This window comes from Corella eumyota, chromosome 3 (genome assembly GCF_963082875.1).
Source record: "Corella eumyota chromosome 3, kaCorEumy4.1, whole genome shotgun sequence".
NCBI lineage: Eukaryota > Metazoa > Chordata > Ascidiacea > Phlebobranchia > Corellidae > Corella > Corella eumyota.
Window position 1 is genome coordinate 7,123,526 of NC_137492.1, and position 22,706 is coordinate 7,146,231.

At 28.9% G+C, this 22,706-nt stretch overlaps 2 protein-coding genes across 2 annotated transcripts; both read right to left on the reverse strand.

Moving 5' to 3' along the window:
* Positions 1–6,578: 6,578 nt before the first annotated feature.
* LOC145745266 (uncharacterized) lies at positions 6,579–13,400 on the reverse strand. The gene is made up of 16 exons (XM_082563283.1): positions 13,308–13,400; positions 12,923–13,032; positions 12,687–12,803; positions 11,762–12,545; positions 11,279–11,526; positions 10,802–11,033; positions 10,453–10,693; positions 10,131–10,276; positions 9,754–9,835; positions 9,407–9,563; positions 9,054–9,210; positions 8,717–8,873; positions 8,137–8,307; positions 7,811–7,999; positions 7,428–7,658; positions 6,579–7,242 (listed from the first exon to the last, which is right to left on the reverse strand). Exons 1-16 carry the CDS (start codon positions 13,394–13,396, stop codon positions 7,048–7,050), a joined length of 3,306 nt encoding a protein of 1,101 aa, XP_082419409.1. The 5' UTR covers positions 13,397–13,400; the 3' UTR covers positions 6,579–7,047.
* A 1,310-nt stretch (positions 13,401–14,710) lies between these two features.
* On the reverse strand, positions 14,711–20,980 carry LOC145745903 (uncharacterized). Its single transcript, XM_082564084.1, has 8 exons — positions 20,408–20,980; positions 18,889–19,023; positions 17,730–17,928; positions 16,708–16,829; positions 16,451–16,557; positions 16,005–16,144; positions 15,567–15,719; positions 14,711–15,398 (listed from the first exon to the last, which is right to left on the reverse strand). Exons 1-8 carry the CDS (start codon positions 20,978–20,980, stop codon positions 14,932–14,934), a joined length of 1,896 nt encoding a protein of 631 aa, XP_082420210.1. The 3' UTR covers positions 14,711–14,931.
* Between the last annotated feature and the right edge of the window lie 1,726 nt (positions 20,981–22,706).

Here is a 22,706-nt window from a genome sequence, read left to right on the forward strand (position 1 = left end):
AAAGACTTTTAAACTTTGGAGATTACAAACAAAGATGTATCAACATATCGTCTTTGTATACTTTTTGTTTACTGCATCGGTAAAGTCAGTGCGGTCTAGAAATGTCCCACGTTCGTCTACTTATACGAATAAAAACTGTCAGGAGTATCAATGGAGTTCGTGGGTAACTACTTTGGATTGTCCAAAAACATCTGATAATATTTATACTTACTATTTGACAAGAAGTCGAACTTGTCAAAGTTGCAGCGGGCAAGAGTTTGATTCAGCTTTCTGCCCTGGTGAAATATCATCACAAACTATCTGTTTTTCATGGAATCAGTGGAGTAAATAAAGAAGTTGTTATAACGGACAAAGACTAAAAACAAGACAATGTAAGGACAGCACTAACAAAATTGTAGCAGACAGTAACTGTCCTGGTGTGCAGGCTCAGCAAAGTTTAACATGTACCACCACAACAAAAACAACTACGACAACCACTACAAAAATAACAACAACATCTAGGGCAGCAGAATCTGCTTGGGGTTCATGGTCAAAATTTCAACCTTGTTATAACAACAAACAAACACGGACAAGAAAGTGTTTGTACGCAGATGTAAGTAAAACTTTGAACACAGGATTGTGCCAGGGTGATTTATACCAAGAAACCTTAGTTTGTAATAATACCAATGCAAGCACGACGACTACATTTCTAGATAATGTAAATTCTACTAATCGACCAATGACATCTGTATTCATAATAATTATTGTCTTAGGTGTGTTGTTTATTTTTGGAACTGTATTGCTTGTTATTGGGTTGAAAAAAAAGCAAAAGCAGAGACAAAATCTTGAGATACAAACTAGAGTAGAGAACAATGATAACCAAGAACAAGTGGCAACTCCCGAAAATAATTGTGACATCATTTATATTGACGTCACTAACCAAACACCCTCATCTGCTAACGTTGACCAAGTAAAATTTCAAACCACCACTGTGGAACATTTGGAAAGTGACGTTGGTTTTACAGAAAAAAGAAAGAAAATGTCAAAGTTTTTCAAAAAAAAGAAAAATCAACCTGAAACAGTAAACGAGAACCAACCTATTGATGACTCATGTCCTGTGACTAAAATATCACCTGATCCTACTTGTGACAAAGACAGAACCATTAGTTTGGAAACCGAGAATAGCTTCGAAACGGAAGATACAGTAGATGTTTATGCTGATGTTAACAAAAGGAAGTAAACCACAGACTTTATAAAATATATTTACGCACCCTATAATTATCACAGCTTAAGTATTTGCTACATTGTATTTTAGTTTTTTAATTATTACCGTAAAATTTTTACATAAGCCTTTTTAAAAAACACAGAACATTGTATTTTTGTTTTAATTTTAAAATCTTATTATAATGCTTTGATATACAAATCATATGATAAATTTGCATTAAACATTGACTTAAAATTTAGTTTAGTAATATTCGTAGTTTAGCTTTATATATTATACTAAATTTCAATATTGGTTCTTTTTGATTATAGTTTATTTTTGAGTATTATGTTAATTTTACTTTTTTTTGATTTAAACAATTGTAATATTAAAATAACAATATACAACATATTATTTTCCGGTTCCATTATAATATTGTAACTAATTAGTTGGTAGTAACAACTTTTCCATTTTTTAAATGATTTTTTTTTGCTATATAAACATTTTTTAGATGATTTTTTTTACTATATAAACATTTTTAAGATAGCTATATGATTTTTCGCTATTTAAACACGACATTAAAAACAAATAACATAAAAAAATTAATAATTTATTTAACAAAAGATGTATGCTTTCTAAAAAGTTGGTTAATTTATTAACCTTCTACATTTTTGCATTACATATATATGAACATGCATAAAATTGTTGTAATGCGTCTTTTATACACATTAAAGTTAAACTTATGTTTTGATTTTATATACAATATTAAACAATTCTGGTAGTTAATACTATATTAAGTTTTTGCTTTAACATAATTTGTTTAAACGACCACTTCGTAAAGATGAGTTTCAGGTTTAAGGTCTTTAGTTGTTTGAACAATTTCGTATTCTGTGCTAAATGATAAGTTGGTTGTTGGTTTTTCTTTATTTTCGTTAACGTAAACAGGGTTTAGTTTAACGTTAGTGTAGATATGTGAGGTAACGTTTGCAATATGGGCAACATTATCTTCCATATATATAAACTAACACCTACTATAAGCAATATAATTTCCAAAGGAGTAATAATATAAATGTATATCAGAAGATTCGATGTGGTGACGTCACATTTAATAAATTGCTGATAAGATTCATTCGAGCAAAGCTTTGTGTTTATTGTTTTGGTTCCATTTTCGTCCGAGCATTTTCTAGTACGTATTTTTCCCAAGTTTTCGGTTACATTGTTTTGATTACAAGGGCCGTACTTAGACCATTTTGTCCAGTTAAAAAAAAAGCGATTTATTTGTAACTGTATTGGTACAAGCTAATGTTTCTTGATCTACAACATTCAAACACACACTTTTGCTCAAAGTTTCGCTTCCATTTTTGTATAAACATTTTCTTGTTCTTGTTTGTTTGTTGTTATAACAAGGTTGCCATTCTAACCACAAACTCCAAGCAGCTCCTGCTGCCCTAGATGTTGTTGTTATTTTTGTAGTAGTTGTCGTAGTTGTTTTTGTCGTGGTTGTACATGTTAAACTTTGTTGATTCTGATCATCAGGACAATTACTGTTTGATACAATTTTGTTCGTGTTGTCCGTGCATTGTCTTGTTCTTTTCCGTTGTCCGTTATAACAACTTCCATATTCACTCCACTGACCCCATGATGTAAAACAAAGAGTTTGAGATGATGAACTTCCAATACAGTAGCTCGAATCAAACTCTTGTCCACTGCAATTTTTACAAGTTCGACTTTTTGTTAAATAGTAAGTGTAAATATTATCATGGAAATGTGGGCATATATGTAAAGTTACCCATGAGCTCCATTGATATCCCTGGCAGTTTCTACCCGTTAAAGTAAACGAACGTGGAACTTTTCTTGATCTGGTTGTTACGAGAAAAATTTTTAAGAGTGTCAATAAAATATAAACAATTTTCTTTTGTAACATATTAATTTTCAAAAAAGTTTATATTTTTTGTATTACCACTAAACAATTTTTAAACAATCAGATAGTCACTAACGCAAATTTAAATAAAAATTTCTTGTAGAAATCTTTAATAGGTTTATTTTTATTTATTGTGAGTAAAAATATAATTATTGAACAACTTGTTAGACTATTCAACTTCACACAAAATATTTAAGATGTAAATGATTTTATAGTTATGAATTTGCTTTTATGTTAAAATGATAAATAAAGTTATGTAGGTTGTTTGTTTAGGTTTGGTATGACTTAAAATAAAGTTATGTAGGTTGTTTGTTTAGGTTTGGGTTGACTTATTTTTTTATGAAAAAGACGACTTAATAATTTATAGCCTAATATGTTAATTGATAAACTAACAAAATAAATGACATTTCTGTAGAAATCATTAAATCCAATATTCTCTGCTAATAAATGGTTAAACTCTTATTTAAAAACATTTATAAGTAACCACATCGTTTAAATTACAAATTACTATAGGCAGTACAATACAAACTTTTTTTTATTTTTTTAGAACACCATTCGATCTTCATGTTTATTTATCAACGGTCTTATTTGTTGGTATTGCATAATTTCTTATCATCAGCATACTTCAGCAACACCGCAATCTTATTGGCTGTTAATTAGGATATTCACTGAATTATTAACTAGTCAGATGTAAAACAGGTAACTAAACATTTTTACAGCTTTATTTTTTCATTTATAAGATAGTTTAATCAAGAGTTCATAAATATAAAAAAAGGTTTATTCGGTTAAGTTTTTTATGTTCTACCTTACATTGGTGAGTTGTTATAAAGTTTTATAATTTACATTTTTATTGTTTCGTGTATTCAGCATATGTAATTCATATTTTGTAAATACTTTATTAAGATGGGTTAAATAAGGATATATAACGTATTATGACATTAATATGCTAAACATTTTATTTGTAAAGAACTTTAAGAGGTGTAAATAATAACTATTTTTTCCTATTACGTATAAACAACATACCTATAATAATATTTATTTTATACCGTGGGTTTATACGCGCATGGTGTAAAAGATAGTCATAGTTTTAATTTTAAATGTGTACAACGTGATGTAATATGATTTTGTATTTACAACGCCCTCAAAGAAATGACGTATTTTAATACTATAAACAAAATGTTGACATCTCTAAATAATAAAAGATATCTTAAATAATGTAGAAATATGACGACTCATTTTAAAACAAATCAATCAAGTTAACGCATCAAGTGATAAAAAATAACAAATATAACATTAAAATTACATCCTACATAAAAAAACATTAGGTTTGTGGGCGCAGATATGTTTTAATTTTTGATTTTTTAAGCATAAACATGTTATTCTTTCTTTAAACTTGTATTATAAAAGACTAAAAAACTACACAAATTAAACAAAACAACAAAGTCGATTTTAAAGTTTAAATAAAATCTGAAATTTAATCAACAAATTGGATTTTGCGGTAACTTAAAATTAATAAACATAGAAACGTTATTTTAGTAATTTGTATATTTATTCGGTAGCTGATAGTTGAATGTGATTATAAGCTGTTAAACGTTAAATATATTATAATGCTACATTTACTTTTTTGAACAATGTTTCTTGTATAGGCTTACTTTTTTTTGTATTTGAAAATTGTACAACGTTTGGGGCATTTAAAATGCTTGCTTGCTTCTATATTATGTAGGTGTTGGTAACTTAATACTAAAATCTATTTGTTTTAAGCATACAACGTACAGTTAAAATATGATTTTTGTGAATTAACATTCAATTTAAAACTCGTTAATGTAGAATGTTAATTTTCAAAATTAATTGCTGTTAGGTACATGTACTTTTTAAACATTTAAGAAGGTTTTGAAATTTGTTAGACATGTTTTTTTTTATTTTGGCAAAGTAATAGTTTTGGGTTACCAAAAAGCCTTTAATATTTTGATGTTTACTTTTTATTAATTTAAAATGCATGCGCAAATTACGATATACTAAAAGAATTGTAATATAATTTATTAACTTTATTAAAACTAAATTATATTTCTAACAAGCAAAAAAATTTTTGATTTTACAGAAAAATTTTTGATTTTACATATAAGCTTATGATAAAAGTTAAAAAGCAAAACGGTAACAATAAAATAAAAATGAATATAATTAATGTTTTATTTTTTTAGTTGTTTTTTTAAATAACGACTTCGTAAACAGTGGTTTTACATGGTTTAATATCCTGTTTTGTTTGTAAAATTTCGTAATCGTCGTTCGTGGGCATCTTTGTGAATTTTTCTTCATCCGCCTTAACGTTTATGTAAGTGTGTGGTGTAGCATTTACATAGTGCACAACGTTATTGGGATTAGCAATCAATGGTTTACCTTTCTTTAATTTTTTTCTCAATATAAATAAAATAACAAAAGTTATGAACATTATAATGCCCACAGGAATACATATAGAAATGTATAACAGATATCTTGGGGTGCTGACTTCACATCTTATAACTTGCTGTTTGGAATCATTCGAGCAAAGATTTGTCTCTAATATTTTTGTTACATTTTCGTGCAAGCATTTTCTTGTTCTTCTTTGTTCGTTGTTGTAACAAGGTTGCCATTCGGACCATAAACCCCAAAAAGCTTTTGATAACTTAGATGTTGTGATGGAAGTTTGAGCGGTTGTATTAATAGTAATAACAGAATTAACTGTTATAGTAAGACTTGTTGTACCATATTTACAAGTTAACCTTTGTTGAATTTAATCACCAGGACAGTTACTGTTTGATACAATTCTGTCAGCATTGTCTATGCATTGTCTTGTTCTTATTCGTTGTCCATTAATACAACTTCCATATCCGCTCCAGTGACTCCATGATGAAGAAGGACAAACAGTATGATATGTTGAACTTCCAGTACAGAAGCTTAAATCAACATCTTGTCCGCTGCAACTTTGACAAGTTCGACTTCTTGTCAAATAGTAAGTGTATTGATTACCAGGTGTATTTGGACATTTCATTGTAATTACCCACGAACTCCATTGATAGCCCTGACAGTTTCTGTTTACAAAACTTTTACTCAATTGTGATTGGGTTGTTACAACAAAAATCCCCAAATAGATTAATAGTTTACCAACACTTGTCGCAGTATACATTTTTGATGTTAATTTATAAGATGAAAGTTGTTATTATCATTTGTTATTGCTGTAAAAAAGTATCATAACGTATAGTTAACAAATTTGCGTACAACCCGGTGACGTCATAAAGGGTTTGCTGTAAGTTCAAAACACCGATTCAGGCTTATTACAGACACAAAAATATTTTTCTTAAACTCAGTTTTAAACTTATTACAGTTCAAAAAAAACATATTAGCTTGCCTTATTTTTCTATTGAGTTCCTCTTTAACAAAAACAACATTTAACATTTAACGATATTATTATCTTTTTATTTAAGTTTTATGTTTACAAAATATTGAAAATAAAAATAAAATTGTGTAGGTTGAATCGTTTTGAATATAGATTTTGTAATTATAACTTGAAGTTTTTGTTTGTTTTTTTTGCGTCGTTCAATAAAAATACTGCTTTAAGCCAATATTAGGGTATTTTAAAACACAAAAATAATAAAAGCTAAAACACGCAATAGTCTAACATATGTTTTCACAGTAAATATACATCCAACATCTGTTTTGGATACATAATTATTAATTTACTTCATCTTTAATAGAAATGGATAAAAAAAAATTTAAAAAAGTGCAATTTTACATATATAAACAACTTCAGTTCTAGGTTGTAACAACCCATAAGTGTCTTTTAAGATATTTTAATATCCAAATTGTCTTCTTGATTATCAAAATAATTGGCAAATACTAGGCCAGATTATCAACATATTTTTACAGTTTCAATTTAAATTTTTTTTAACTTTCTATTTTTACAGTAAAAAGTTTAAACCACGTTTGAATTTTGTCGACTTGTTTGTTTTTTTACTGACGACATTTTTTCGGCTACAGCTGCGTCGAGTTTATTCCAGAACGTTTTCCAGCTTGTAGCGCTATCATGTGGCAGTGGGGACGGAATTCCTGATATCAAGGAAAGAATTGTCTGCACCCCGCCAGCTGCATTGTTGTTGGTTACCAAGTCCTTAAAAAAACAAAAAGACAATTATTAAAAAACGTTTTCTACTCTCTTTTTTCAAGTATTTTAAATTGCAAACAACCTTCCCTTTACATTAAGTAAATTCTTAAACGTTGATTTATTATCAACATTTATACAATTAATGCTACCATATTTCAAACAAAAAGAAAACAACTTTAAAAGTAACCTACCTCCAGTAATATGGGAATCAAAAGCTTGCCTTGTCGAGATTTGTGCAAGTGCGCTAAAGCAACTTGTACTTCATATTGGCACCAACCACTAGCCGCATATTTTCTTGATATTACCAGAATTACTCGACGTGATGACCCGATGCATTCTACGATATTTTCAGCTATACTTTTACCCGGTGTAAAGTCTCGTTCGTGTAAACACACTTTTCTGTGACGTTTGTCTTCTAATTCCTAAACATATTAACAGATAGCATTTTTACTTTAAAAATAGAGGGCATGGGAACGAATTCCTTCAGCAAGAGCAATAAAAAACATCTTAAGATATGCTTACCATTTATGCAAACAAAATTTATTTTAATTTTTTAAAGCTTTTGTTATTTTACCTCCATCATTTTGTATACAAACTCTTCATCATTTCCATCATTGCTGTAGGACACAAAAGCATCATACTCATATACTGGTGCTTCCTGGATCCCAGTCTCGGCGTCCGGTTCGTCGTTCCGGAGAGCTTCTTGCTCGAGGAGGTCCTTAAACCCTTGAACGATATCTTTTCTTTCTTGGAGCTTGCGCCTCTATAACATTGTGATATGTTGTGTTACGTGAAAAAATTGTATCACGAAAACAATTTAATGTCGCTTTTTAGGTTAAAATTTAACATTTTTTTCATTTGTATTAAGGGTTTTTGGTTGGTCAATCTATAGTAACTTACCTTGTAAAGCTTCATGTTTATAAAAACTACAATAATAAACGCTAGAACAACTGCTCCAGTTACAGAAACTGCAATTTTTGTAACATTAACTTCGGCCGGCAAGTAATCAGAATCTGACAAATCTGCAAGTTTTTTTCCGACTAACTCAGCAGGTCCAGAACATGTTAACTCCTATTAAAGTCATTACCAACAGTTATATTAACGCATAAAAAAACTAAATAAATATTAAAAAAACATTAAAAAAACTACAACAAATGATATTAAAAATTTTTAAAAAATATTGTTTATTATTTTTTTAATGTCGTCAATAAATGAATTATAACAACGTTGAAATATCAGTTTCGACGACACAGAAACTATTGTGTTTTGCTATTAAGCACAACATTATTTTGTATAATAAATAGAAAATTGCATGTTCGACTAACTGCACGTTTTCTTCGAAATTTTCGCTGTTTAGACGAAAATAATTTCGTTTGCTTTCTAGTGCTTGCAAAGCGAAACTGGCATAATTATAGTTTATATAAAAATAAATATTCTAAAATAAAATTGTTTAAGTTGATTTAGTTTTTTTTTTACTTACATTTAACTGATGTGAGTTTGTTATGTCTTTGCTGTCCTTGCTGGATTGCACAAAACTAATCAAACTTCTTAGCTCAATGTCGCAATACAAGGGGTTTCCCATTAAATACACACTTTTTGCTACATGAAATATTCCAATTTCGTCTTTTGTAAGCGATCTAAAATAGGAAGTTTTTAAAGTTAAAATTTTTTTTTTAATTTTACAAGTTTATAAATCATTGTTTCTTTGGGCAGTTTAGTGTTCATATTATATATAGAATTATATTTTTGAACCTAAAATTTTTATTTTTGTAAGAATTTTATTTTTTGTTACTAGTTTGTAAAGTTATAGTTCTTACTTTATTTGGTTAAATCTAAGATCAAGAGTGTTCAAATTTGGTAGATTTTTGGCGATAACATTTGGTAGAGGCAACTTTTCGATTTGGTTGTCCATTAAGTTAAGGTTTTTTAAACTTTGTGGGAAATTTGAAGCAGGTATTGTTGTCAGTTCGTTTCCTGTAAAATAATATTTATTGTATAATTATTGTGTAATGTTCGTTTTGTATCTTTATTAGGGATTAATTTAGCAAATTGATGTAGCAAATAAAGTATGTTGGTTGAAATATCTAAGTGTTTACTGTAGCAAAATATATTTTTACTTTTGTTGTTAAAATTTAATTTTATTGTTTCTGACTAAATATATAAAAAGTACCTGATAGATCAAGGTTGATTAGCTCAGGTAGTTGTTGCAAATGTACTTCGTCAGATTTAAGACCAATATTGGAGAGATCTAAGGTTCTCCAATATTTATTCTCGGGTATTGATATTGTTGTAAAGTTTTCTCCAAATGGTATAATCTTTTCTAGTTTCTATATTTAAATAGGTAACGTTGTAGAGGTGTTGGTTATGCAATTTTTGCTAGTTGGTTATGAATCTTTTGCTATATAGCAATTTTTTTTTTGAAACAGAGTAATTTTGTTCAGTTTAAGTTAAGTTTAAAATTATTAAATTGTTAAGATTTTATAATGTTTCAAAGATATAATATATTAACATTAATACCTCTTGCACGGGCAAAGAGCAGTTTAAAGTTGGTATACCACTGGTCCAGCTACATCTATCTGTTGCACATCTCAGATCATATCTAATCAAATTAATTTATTTTTGTAATGAAAAATTAATGTGTAAAAATAATTAAAATAGTACAGTTTTTAAAAGGGTATGTAAAGCTTCATGTTAATTCTTTATAAAAAGATTAATAAATCAAACTATATGTTATTTCGTTACCCAGTAAGAACTTATAGATAATTTTATTCTTGATAAAGTTTGTATTTTACTTTTGTAATTGTATGTATTATTCGTTTTATGTGCATTTAATCTTAATATATATCTTATTAAATTTTTTGTTGACATTAATATAAACAAAATTTAAAACTTACAAATATACTCCACCAAGTTGAGTTATAAGTCGACCCCTATTCGAGGGTGGACTTGCACAGAATGGTATTGCGATCATCAATTTTAAGTCAAGTAAATTCGAATTTGAAAACCATTCCACAAAGGATAGTTGTGAGCAATCGCAAGTCTAAAAAGGCAGATGTAATTAATATGATTTTTATATATAGTTAGTAAATTTTTATATATTCTGCTAACCGATATTGCTTTTGTATAGATCAACGTTTTACTTTTAAGTATATTATGCAAAAAATCGGTATCTTGAAAATGTTATATCACGCAATGCTTTGTCAAATTTTTACTCACCAACGGATTTCCTGCTAGCCCAAATCTTTTTAACGATATCAACGGTTGAAGCTGGTAGTCATATATTAACTTGATGTTATTATTTGTAAGTTGCAAATTTTCTAAGTTGACCAAACGGTCAAGCGTTGCTTGAGGGATTTTGGAGAAACTTGAAATATTGTTTCCGATCATGGATATTCTTACTAAGGAGGAAGGCAGATCTCGTGGAAATTCAAGAAAACCGTTAAAGTCAAGATACAGGCTAAAGTAATAAATTTAGTTGATGTAAAAGTTTCAAAAATATACAAAGTTTATCTTTATTTTATTTAGTCATCATTTGGAAATAGGTTTTAAACCACCAAACACTCACTTTGTTAATTCAGTTTGGTTGAAATAAAGCCCGTCCGGCATGTAAGTTAACTTGGGATTATTGTTGATATCTACAGAGTTTAAACCGTTTGGTGGGTTAAGCGGAAATTGAGTTAAACTTGAAGCATTACAGACCAACGTTTTTACTTCATATTTACACTGGATAAACTCTGGGGTGCTTTCGATATATTTGATATAAAGAAGTAAACCGGTGATATCAACGCTTCCAATATCTTAATTAAAAAAATTGAATAAGCTTAATTTCTTTCTAGCAGTTTTGGATTTTAGTTTTTAACAAAATGGCATTCATTTTTAATATTTTACTTTTCCTATAGTGGGAAATTAAAAAGCTCATCTTTTTCTAAAATATTTTTTTACGAAAAATAACCAAGATGAGACATCTATTTAAGTATTTATTTAAACTTTATGTACACTTGTAATGGAACATCATTTAGATATTAATACTACAAATATTTACCTGGCTTAATGGTGTTGCAAAATCCACCAACATTAACTCTTGATTTATTTGCAAAAGGTCGGTCGATCATCCATACCAGCATTCTTATCATATTGTCATTGCACACCCATTGATTACCAGCCAAGTTCATGTTCGTACAGTTATAACAATAATTGTAGTTCAACGGTGATCGTACCACTGTTAACTGGTTGTTGTTAAGAAACATAGACCCCATGGTTGATGGAAGGCGTTCTGGCATGTTCAGCAATCTAAAAACATCAAACTTTTAGTTAAATAAAGCATTTGAATCACAACGGATATTATAAAAGGGGAAATATTAATGGTTTGCTCTGGATTATAACCCCTTTTTGTAATGTTTGCACACTTTAAAACCAACATGTTTTATTAAAGATTTTGCCTTGCCATTCAATGTAGTTACTTTACTCTTTCGCAAACATTAAAATAGTTAGTTAGGAATTTTTCAACTAAAACAGTAAATTTTACCTGTTGTATGATAAATCAACATGATTCAATCTCTTCATATGAACAAAGGCTTGGCTATCACAGTACTCGATATTATTGCTTTTAATTGTAAAATAGTCAAGATTTTCTGGTAAATTTAACGGCACTGAAGTTAGCCTGTTGGAGTTAAGCGACAGCCTTGTTAAGTTTTTTAAAGACGTCCAAATCCTGGAATCAATGGTTACAATTTCGTTTCTTTCCACAAAAAAAGATTTAAGCGAAGGTGGAAGCATTGCGTTTAATGCAGTCATTTTGTTGCCATTTAAATTTAAACTAATTAGGTTGTTTAAATTTTCAAAATCACTTGTTTCCATTTCGTCTATACCGCAGTTAATGATCTGCAAATATGTCATTCCGTTTTTTACTGGCCATCCGGAGGGTATCCTACGCATGTCATTTACACAAGTCCCAATATTAACGTTATACACACTTTCAGGGAGTCTGTTTAAAACGTGACTATCAATACTGGAAAACTCAGGCGTTTTAATGTAAAATAGTCTCAAATTGGGCGGATAGGTTAATGTGTTAATGTTTACGGAGTAGTTGTCAGTAACATTTCCACCTTCAAATCCTATCAACGGTATACTGACTAAGCTTAATGTAGTTAAGGTTGGTGGAAGACACTTTGGAATATGCTGATAATCTAAATCAGTCAGATATAAGTGAGTCACGTTAAGTGAAGGACGAATTTCACAAGCGCCCACTTGTGGGCTGTTGAATTGGGGAATAATCGGGGATCGAGAAAGAGAAATTTTTCTGCAGGTGTCTGAAATGTGTATTAAAAGTTAAACAATTTGATTTGCAAAGGTATTTTTTATAGATGTTTTATATTTACACTTAAAAGGAACATGATTAGAATCTATGATATTGTTTTGTAAAGTTTACAGCGTTCTACTATTTTTTTCACCTGGAATCCATTCCCAGTTAAGTTGAGGAACTGTAACACCAAGAAATTGAAGCCAGGTTACAAGGTTAGCTTTTCTCAACACCGAAAGGGAATTTGAAACGTTTGTAAAAGTGTTTCCTAAATATTAATAAGTTCGGGTTAAGTAGTATATTTAATCAGTTATAAAAAATAAGGCAAAATAACAAAAAAAATATAAACTAAAACCTTTATTTTTATGGAGTATTTTAAACACTTACGTGATAATGCAAGTTTGGTCACATTTTCCAAGGGCAAGTTTTCCAATAAAGGATTGGTTGTCCTTGAACACCTGGCACTTATTCCCCACGATTTTTTATCCGCGCTACACCTGTAGTTATGCAAAAACACAATTTATAACTTTATTTGACAACTTTAAATGTAAATATAAATTTAGTTATAATTTTTTGGCAAATGCAAAGTTAACAAATTTTTTAATATATTTATTTAAACCCGATTTCAAGCAGTAATTGGTTAAACAATTTTAGTGAGTTGTATTTAAAAATATTAAAAAGTTTTATAGTTTTAGTTAATTCTAAATAATAAATTTTATTTTAATTAGTTGTTTATTGAAATCAGTTTGTAACGAATTTTGTTCAAGATTACCTGCAACCAGTAGCCAAGGGGCAGTCGCTAGTAGCTGTTTCGAAATTGAAAACGAATAAGCACGAAATTAAAATAAATATTTTAATCATGATTTGATCTGTAAATAATTCCAAAATAAGTAATAAAAAGCGTTTTAATTTTAAAAAATTAGCATAATAAATCTCAAAAAATAACTTTTATAAATGTTAATTACTTTATTTAGTATTTTAGGCTTAATTTTAAATTACATAAAGTATCTGAATTTAAAAAATTGTAAATACACTCAAGAAATAAATTTATTTTAAAATCTTGATATGCGTAGTCTTATGTATAATTCAATTTCTTTCTCAAAAAGCTTCATATAATATCAACTACATGTGTTGGTGACTTACTTGTTTATAAATCTCTCTTAAGCTGTGGTTAAAATATGAAAGGTATTTAAAAAGTGTGGGCCTTATAAACATATATTACTTCCTTATTGATGTTCTACATAAGTTACTCATATTTTTGTTGTTTTTAAACAATAAAAACTGCTATCTAGTAAACAACTTACACTTAGCCATAAAAAAATTTACACCGAAACTTCGAGCACAAATTTACGCCATGTTTTGCTTGACGTCATCGGAAATTAAAAGCTAAATGCGCTTAGTCAAGACATGAAATAACCATATAGGTCATTAGCCATCCGTATAAAAAAAATTTAAATGCATATATTAATTTTTATTCTGATTTTTATGTTATTTAAGTACATAATTTAATTTAGATTACCATTCTCACGAAAATAATATTGATTTTTGCTTTGTCATTTGGTAATAAAATTAGACTTGTTAAATCTAATTATACTTGTCGATTTTTGGTTTCTTGAGCCCGCGGCTAAGTTCCGGAAATGTTGTTGCTAATGATTAAATTTAAATGTATTTTTTATGTTAAAATTTATGATAATTAATAGTAAAAAAATGTGTAAAAAAATGAGTGTTGTAATATAATTCGCCAGGTTTTATTTTTTCCATTTTTTTTATTTTTCATTACTTTGGTCCATTTCAGTCCAAAGTCTTCATTTAAAAACAAACTTTTCCACAATTATTATCACATGGTTCATCAGTATTTTAATTTTATCTGTAACGACTTTTCATGTCACGTATTTTAAAGTTCTTTTTTTTTAATATCAAAAATGTACTTTTTTTACTATTTTTTGGTGTTAATAAATATCTTAAATAGAGGTTATTTAAATACCTTTTTCCAAAGACAAAATGTCATAGAACATGGTGTCTGTACAATTTAAAGTTGCTTGATAAGTTACATTTGTTATAGTTAATAATAATAAAAGCTATCTTAATTTTGTTATATTATCACCTGTTAGTTAAATTAAGTCTAGACTTTATTGTAAATCACTAAAGAGGTTGATTTGCTATTTATTGCTCGCGTAAAAATTAATAGAAAATGCAAAGTCAGTAAAACGCTTTCTCATGTGAACAAGTAAAAGTAAATTGCGAAGGGAATACAAAAATGAAACATTAACACTGAACAGCGGTAGAATAAAATACGGAGCCGTCATTTTTAGTTCTGCATTTTGGATTGATAAGATAATGAGAGAAAATGTACGAAAAATAATACTATGTACACTCCCGCTAAAAGAAAATGAAAGTTAATCTAAATTAAACACCATTTTCTTGCCGCCGCGTTCTATTATCACAGTTCGAACGTTGTTAGGCACTTTCATGGTAATCACGTCATCGTCTTTCGTGACGTCGTGATTAGTGACGTCATCCGAAACGTGATTTTCTTCTTCCAAAGATTGGTTCATTTTAAATCTCGTATCGTTCCAGCTTTTGCGCAAACGCTCGAGAACATCTTGTGCTGTAAGCTGTGGAGTCAGCCTGCTCTCTAGCCCCATCTCGGGGTACTCGGTTTTAACGGATAAATCGACAACTGGTGGTTCTTCTTTGATTAAAGGTGGGGGCGAACCAGATTTTTCGCTCTCGTGTGATGGCTGGGTTCTAAGCTTTAGGTGGCCTTTGCTCAGTAATTTCTGTGTTATTGCGTCATACAATGCTTGTGACGTGTCTTTTACGGATTGGCTAGTTGGAGACGGGATATTACGTTGCTCGTTATCTAAAACAGTCAAATTAATATAAAACACTTATACAGCTAAAAAAATTCATTTCCGCTTCAAAAATTAAGTTTTGTGTACTAATTTAGACTATTTTAATTATTAAAATTACGATTTAACTTGGTACTCCACCAAAACATTGTTTTTTTTGACACTTAAGTTTTACTCACCACTGGTATGTTGTGAGTCGACTTGTACAGCTTTAGTTTTGCCTGATCTTCGCATCGAAGCAGGTCGATCAGTCGTAAAAAGTTGTTTGAATGTTTCCCGCAGTTTGTTGATACCAACTGGGTTGAAACTGAAGCGAGGAAACGAGTTTTCGGCTGCGTATACAAAATCAAATGTTATAATGTTATAGTTCTATTTAGTAATAAAATAAATCCACCTAGTTAATATTTAAAACTTAAGTTAGCATAATAAACTCACAACACATGATGTTTTTACAAAATACAAAAACTTACTTAGTTTTATTTGATTCAAATTTTGCTTTCAAAACTGTTTTTTATTACAGTAATTACATAAAATATTTCTTAAATGGTTTTAATTGCTTATAGCATGGCTTAGGAAAAATAGTCATCAAACTAAATTCATTTGTTTGTTTTACTTACAAGTTTGTAATGGTCTTCTATAGAAGGGTCCAATAGAAGGAACTAGTTCAAGATAAGTTTTGTAAAGTTTAACCAAACATCTTGGATCACTTGCACAACTATATCTTCGCATTGCTCGTTTTGTGGACATGTTGTAATATCTAAAATAAGCATAGGTGGGATTATTGGTTGATTTTAAAGCAGTTCCTTCTTTTAAATATTATTTTTTTACACATTGATAAAGGTGCATGTTTTATATATAAATAAAAGCAAAATATTGTAAATAAATTTAAATACCGGCATGATCAAGATATATATACAAACAGTTTTTGAAATCAATGACAAGTAAATCTTAGCTAAAAACAAAACAAAAACAATGCAAAGCAATAAAGGAAAGTCTATTTTTGTGTTTACTTTACAATGTTTGGACCTAATTGTGTTACAAAGCAAAACTTGTTTTTACATACCTTTGTTCGCTCCTCCTAAATTCAAGATATTCTTGCATTCTATCTTGATCAAAGGCTAATGTAAATTGTTCTACTTTTAGTTCGTGGTGCTCTTCCATACTAGTTACCTAAATCAGAAGTTACGTTATTATTTTGTTATTTTAATTTAATAACAAAAAGTTAAATGACATTGAAGTTTGATTACGCCAAGTGCAAACTTAGGTACTTGCAAAAATGGTTTGTTGTATTTAAGTATTTTAAATGGTTGTAGTTTTTACCTCAAATTCGACACAGTTGTAGTAAAACATTGCGTGAAACATGCCCTTGGCGGTATTCGAACCCAGGTAGCCAGACTGCCACAATTCATCGTCGTTTAAATTATCAACTTGTAAACGTTTACCTAAAAAATTGCAAAAGTTGTTAAAAATAATATACCAACTTAAGACAAGTTAGTTTTTAAACATGATATATTAATATTATATGTTTTATTATAAAAATAGCTTTTTTAAAAAAAAACGTCATATCATTTATAAATGTCTGTGTAATATCACATATATTTTTTGTTTGTTTCTTTTTCCTATTTCATGATATTTTTGGCGTTAGTCAATACCACGTTTTATGTTTAATGTTTTGATTATTTATTTTAAAGTTATTCATTTTTATATCCGCATCTGTCTAAAGCAGGAAATTAACCTACCAAAATTTATACATCACGTTTATTAATGGAAAAATTTTGGTTTTTCAAAACACGAAATTTGGTCTAATAAATTACATACAAAATACCAAACTTGTTGCATTGATTAATGGATATGGAAATAACTATATGCCAAATGCATGTTGTAAATTTATTTTAGTTAAGTTTTGGCAAATATTTCTTATTGCATAAGATTTTTAAGATCTTTTCATTTTATGCAAATTAAGACTCTGGTTCTACTGATAGTTGTCGTTGGTCGGATTAAGGTCGCAATATACAAAATTTGGCGCACCGCAACACTGAAATTTATGCTATTTATAAAATAATACTGATATTTATAACAACCTTTGTCCATTACTATTAAATTAAGTTACGCAAATGCAAAAACTTACCCACATTATTTCATGCTATTTAAGATTTAAGCTACAGTTTTACCCAGTTTGCACAGTGCCTTTAAAAAATTCTTGGTCTCTAAGTGGTCGCATTTTTCGCGAACCACAATTTATGATTTTGATGTTATTTTTTGATAATATTAATCTAACGACACCGCTTTGTTAATTACTTTTTAAAAAAGTCAAACTTTTACACAAAAAAATTAGGTCTTACTCCGATTAGCTTGTGCTTCGACTGTTAGCTCCCCCGACCTTGACTTTAAAGCTTCCCTAAACTCGGCAAAAGTGCTGGAATATTTGTCAAAAAAATTGACTTCGGATCGGCACGAAACTTGTCGTAGATATCTTTGTAAACCTGAAGCTATTTGCATTAAAGTATCGGCAGGGTAAGGCTTCTTATCTTTTCGTCGTACCTAGAATATATATTTAGCAATTGCTGTTGTATCGTATGAAAACTTTGGTATTTATTAAAATGGGCAAGTTATTTTTTCTTTGTATCGTTTATATTTAGTCACCTTACTTTTTATTAAATATAAGTTGTAAAGCTAGCCAAGACTGTTCACAGTTTATGTTGTTTTAATTTAAACAAAATAGCATCAAATATAGGGTTTACATATTTTTTGTTTGATTTTACAAGTTTATTTGATTGAACAACCTTTAGTTTAACTTATTTTTTATAATTTAAGATAACTGCTTAAACATCATTTTGCTACAAATCTTTGTTTGTTATGGTTTATATTTTGATCACGTATATCAAATGTTTGTTTATTTTATAATAAGTCAAATGCTTTCTGCTCAATTTCGTTATAAGTCGTGTAGAAAAACAAGTGCAAAAAATCAAAAACGTTTTATAACATAACTATATATTAATCTTTTTAAATTTTGGCAATATAAATAATATATATTTCCAAATTTGCATATATATTTTTAAATTTTTAAATTTTTTTGTAATTTTTTATAAATTTTAATTTCCTAAAACGATTAGTCAATTATTTGTGTTTTTTAACAATTTTAAAATGACTGCATATTTGGTAATAGTTTGTAATAGGATTATAATTGATATTTAAGTTAAGTCAATATAGTCTAAGTAATGTTGGTGAATCATTTGTTTGCTAAAATTTTATGTTATCGTGTCTAGAATGTAATTTAATGAAAGATATTTCCCAAATGTTAGGCGTTAGCTTGCCAAATTTTTTTAGACTGATAAAGTTCATTTTTAAATTTGATAAATTATGATAGTCATTTAAAAATGGGAATTTCTCTTAATTTAAATGTTAAAAAACATAAAATTACATTACAAGATACAAAAATAAATAAAATTCAAATAATAATTTGTTTACAAAAAATTTTTTCACATAGACATCAAATAATACCTCTTTAATAAACTTGGGTAACCAATGACTCATGACCTCTACGTCAGCGACCCGGATGTCCACCGGGACGAAAGAGAATTTTTCTTTTTTCGTTTCTGGTCTTCTGTTACGGTTCAGTGCCCAATCTCTCCATACCTGCAAAAAATAAATTTTAAATCAAAAAAAACACAAAAAATCCATTATATACATTTAAACTTAGATTGTAAATTGTATTTAATAAATATTTTTAGATGAAAAATACGAATTCATGTTGGAGTTATAAATTAATTCAAGCAATCTATGAAAGATCTACAAAAAATGTAAGTTTTATTTACTTACTCAGTAAATTGTGTCAACTTTATAAGCTGCATTTTGACAGATTAAAATAACATACACCATTATAAAACAAACATCGTTTAAAAAAAACAGTTTTGGTCCAAAAAATTAAACGAACAATTAAAAAAAATAATAACTTAAAATAGTTTACATTATATATTGTACTACATCAATTTAATTGGGCTAAAACAATGTTTAACAACGTGCTAATAAGACTAACAGCGTAATTAACTCCGGTTTAATTTAAATCAAAGTGTCTCTGTAATTAACAGATACTTTAAATTGGTCTACATACTTTTTAAAATAACTTTTTTGTAAGAGAAATTTTATATGAACGTTTTTTTTGTTACAAAAACATTTAAATGGTTGTAAAAAGATTCCGTTATATTCGTTGGTGCAATTTAGGGAGTTATTTATTTGTGTTTAAAATACCAGTTTAAGTCTAAATAAATATCACTTTAATAATAGAAAATTTGAAAAAAAATTGCTCCTTAAAAACAGCTGTTATTTTAAAAGACCTTGTGTTATTTTAATATAACGAATTCGGTTATTTTTTGAAATTTTTTTGTTATTTCAAAGGTTAATAATTAAGGCTGCCTTAAATGAAAAATAACGCGAATATGACAATAATCATTAGTTTGAAATTACTTGGACTGCGCACAAGTAAACCCAACCTGTAATTTTCTATTAAATTGTCGAACTTTAGATGTTTTTCACAAAATCGTGCAGGTCGAAAAATAAGCCAAAATTCCAACACTTAATCACACGCACATCTAATGTTTAAATAAAATGTTCGTTTAATCCGCTTGTTTATCACGACTTTATAATTATAAGAGCCTCTCTATGTTATTCATTACATGGCTCTGTAATACAATAATATCGTTAACACTAACGCGAGTATAGATTCGGATTAAATATTTTTTTTTAGATAATCAATCATTTATTAAATTTCCATTATGTCAAATCAGGCTGGGATTAAAAATTGAAAATGTCAAAATATTATCATTACAGTCTGACTTTTTTAAAGGTTTTGATTAATCTTTTAAAATTGTTTTTCTAGTTAAAAAAAACCTCTAACTTAGCAAAAAATGTAAAAAAAACGCAAATCCATTTGATGACCATTTAAAAGATGCTTATACAACCCAAAACTTAAAAAATTGCAAAACATGCCCAAAAAAATTTTAAAAATATTTTATTTTTTTACCTTGATTGCCCAATTATTTTGTCGCATCGTTCTTTCTGGAATTAAACCCCCCAAACCGTTCATGGACACGTCGCTGAAGGTAGGTGACCCTCTTGAGAACTCGAGATCAAAATACTGGTCATCATTCGAATTAGAAGAAGTGCTGTTCTTCGCCTTCTTTGCTTTTGGAGGAAGATCGATGTCGGATCCGTTCCTTTGCATAAAAGATCGATAATGTTCTAGAATTGATGTCGATTTTTCCGGCTCGGTTGGGGTCTTGACATCACTATAATTACTCGATATGTCGTCATCAATTGGCGTACTTAGAGCGTCGTCATGACATTCAGTGACGTCATTACTCGCAATGACCAAATCACCGTGTGTGACGTCATCGCCGTTGCTCTCGAACGAGTCGTTGTCGTCCTCGTGGGTGTATTCATCCGCGCTCGTCGTCGGAGCTAAAATGTTCTTCTGCGGAGTGCTACGTTTTCGCCCGTTCCTCCGGGAGAACTGCGTCATGAGATTGAGAGGTCGAACCTCCGAGATCTTGTTGTGCTCCAGGTTCATGATCCCTTGCTTGATCCCTATCGACATTTTTTAAAATAACTTAAACTCTAAACTAGAAGATAAAAAATGATTACAACATTTTAGAAAATAGGTTAAAAATGATGACGTGATCAAAGTCCTGACGTCATCAATTTCCTGACGTCTTTATTTCTCTTTTGTTTAAATCTCCAGCCTAGCATTTTTTTAAAGAAAATATCAAAATCTTGATAAAAAACAAATTACCAAGTCAGGTAAAATTTGTGGTTACTTATCAATCGAACTAACTATTCGTCATTTGATTGCGAGTCTTTGATTTAATGATGAAACGACGAGTGCGTCATGAAATCAGTGAATAGCACGCTATATAGAGAGTATTTCTTTGTTTACAATTAGTCGGCTTAAAGGAAATTCACAGCATTAGTTTTATTAAAGTCGTGATTTTAATTGTTTTCATTTTGTCAGGCTCTCTTAGACAAATTAATTGCATCGCACCGCGTCACAGGAAATGTTAGTCTACAATGCCTCTTTAACTTTTTTTAACGGTTTACTGAAATCGAGAGAAAAAAACGCCATCGCGCATGCGCAGTAGAGTATCGCGTAAGCCCCAACGACTCTTTAGAAAAAAAATTTTTTTATCGCTACATACTTTTCCTATTAATTTTTTAACGACTTTTTTATTAAGAGCTTTTTTGGAGTCCCCTTGAAATAACAAAGCGCTCGATCTATACGCGAATATAATAGACGCCTTTGTGTTTATATCAATTGTAATTATGACGTCACAATGTGATATATCCTGTAGTGTTTTGTGACAAGAAAATAACGAATTAAAAATTTTTAGAGAGTTTTTTTTTTTTAATTATTGTTCGCGTTTCGCCGAATTCATCCGACTTTCTTATTAATGAGAAATGTCAGCAAAGGTGATTTTAGTATAAATAAACGTTTAATTTTCTCTAAACAGTAAAGATTCCAATTAAATCGACGATGCAGCCATTTAAGTATGAATAACATTTAAATTATTTTTCTAAAATAAAAAAAAAATTATTTTACAATTTTTCTTTGAAATTTGATTTTTATTAATATAAAATTCAAAATTCCAGACCATAAAATCCTATTCGTATACTTATGTCCTAAAATGTTATTAAATTTTTCTTTTTGCTATTAGATCAAGCGTGGAGTTGTTGTAAAAAACATTCAACTAAAGTTTCAGTCGTAAAATATTTTCGAAATACGTTTAGATATATACACAGCCAATATAGAAAGCCTGTAACAAATATCGATCCAAAAAAAGGTGTTGCGGGCTGAAATATAATGTTTTAGCGGTTAGGGCTAGACATATAAACTTTTTCTAGATTTGTTTCGCTTTTAAACTAGAGCATTGTCTGTAAATGCGTCTATAATGCACATTGTATATTAAATCTATCACGTGACCCACTTTTGAAACTTTATGTTGGTTTCCTGCGCTTTGAAAAAAAACAAAAAATCGAAATATAAAATGCCTACAATTTTAACTTTTTTACTTAAATTAAATATTTTGATAGATTAAATTTTGCAATGTGCAATTCAAGTCTGTTTTAATTTTTAGCTCAAATATAAAAGCTTTGCCTTTTTTCTAATTATATATCTAAACGTAAACTTAACAAAACATATACCAAACACAATTTTTAAACTATATATATATATATATATATAATTACCGATGGTTAAACGCAATGTTGATATCTATCTTGTTTATACCATTCTGTGGTTAATAGAATAGCACATAACCAAAACATTA

Bases quoted from the DNA above. Each gene is read 5' to 3' on its own strand.
- LOC145745903 (XM_082564084.1), bottom strand. From the start codon at position 20,980: ATGTCGATAGGGATCAAGCAAGGGATCATGAACCTGGAGCACAACAAG. The intron at 17,929-18,888 runs GTATTATTTGAT...TATATATTCTAG, and splicing joins TACCCAAGTTTATTAAAGAG to GTACGACGAAAAGATAAGAA. The intron at 16,145-16,450 runs GTATGTAAAAAC...TGCTTATTTTAG, and splicing joins TTTAGGAGGAGCGAACAAAG to ATATTACAACATGTCCACAA.
- LOC145745266 (XM_082563283.1), bottom strand. From the start codon at position 13,396: ATGATTAAAATATTTATTTTAATTTCGTGCTTATTCGTTTTCAATTTC. The intron at 9,564-9,753 runs GTATTAATGTTA...ATTTAAATATAG, and splicing joins GCTCTTTGCCCGTGCAAGAG to AAACTAGAAAAGATTATACC. The intron at 8,000-8,136 runs GTAAGTTACTAT...ACAATGTTATAG, and splicing joins TAAACATGAAGCTTTACAAG to AGGCGCAAGCTCCAAGAAAG.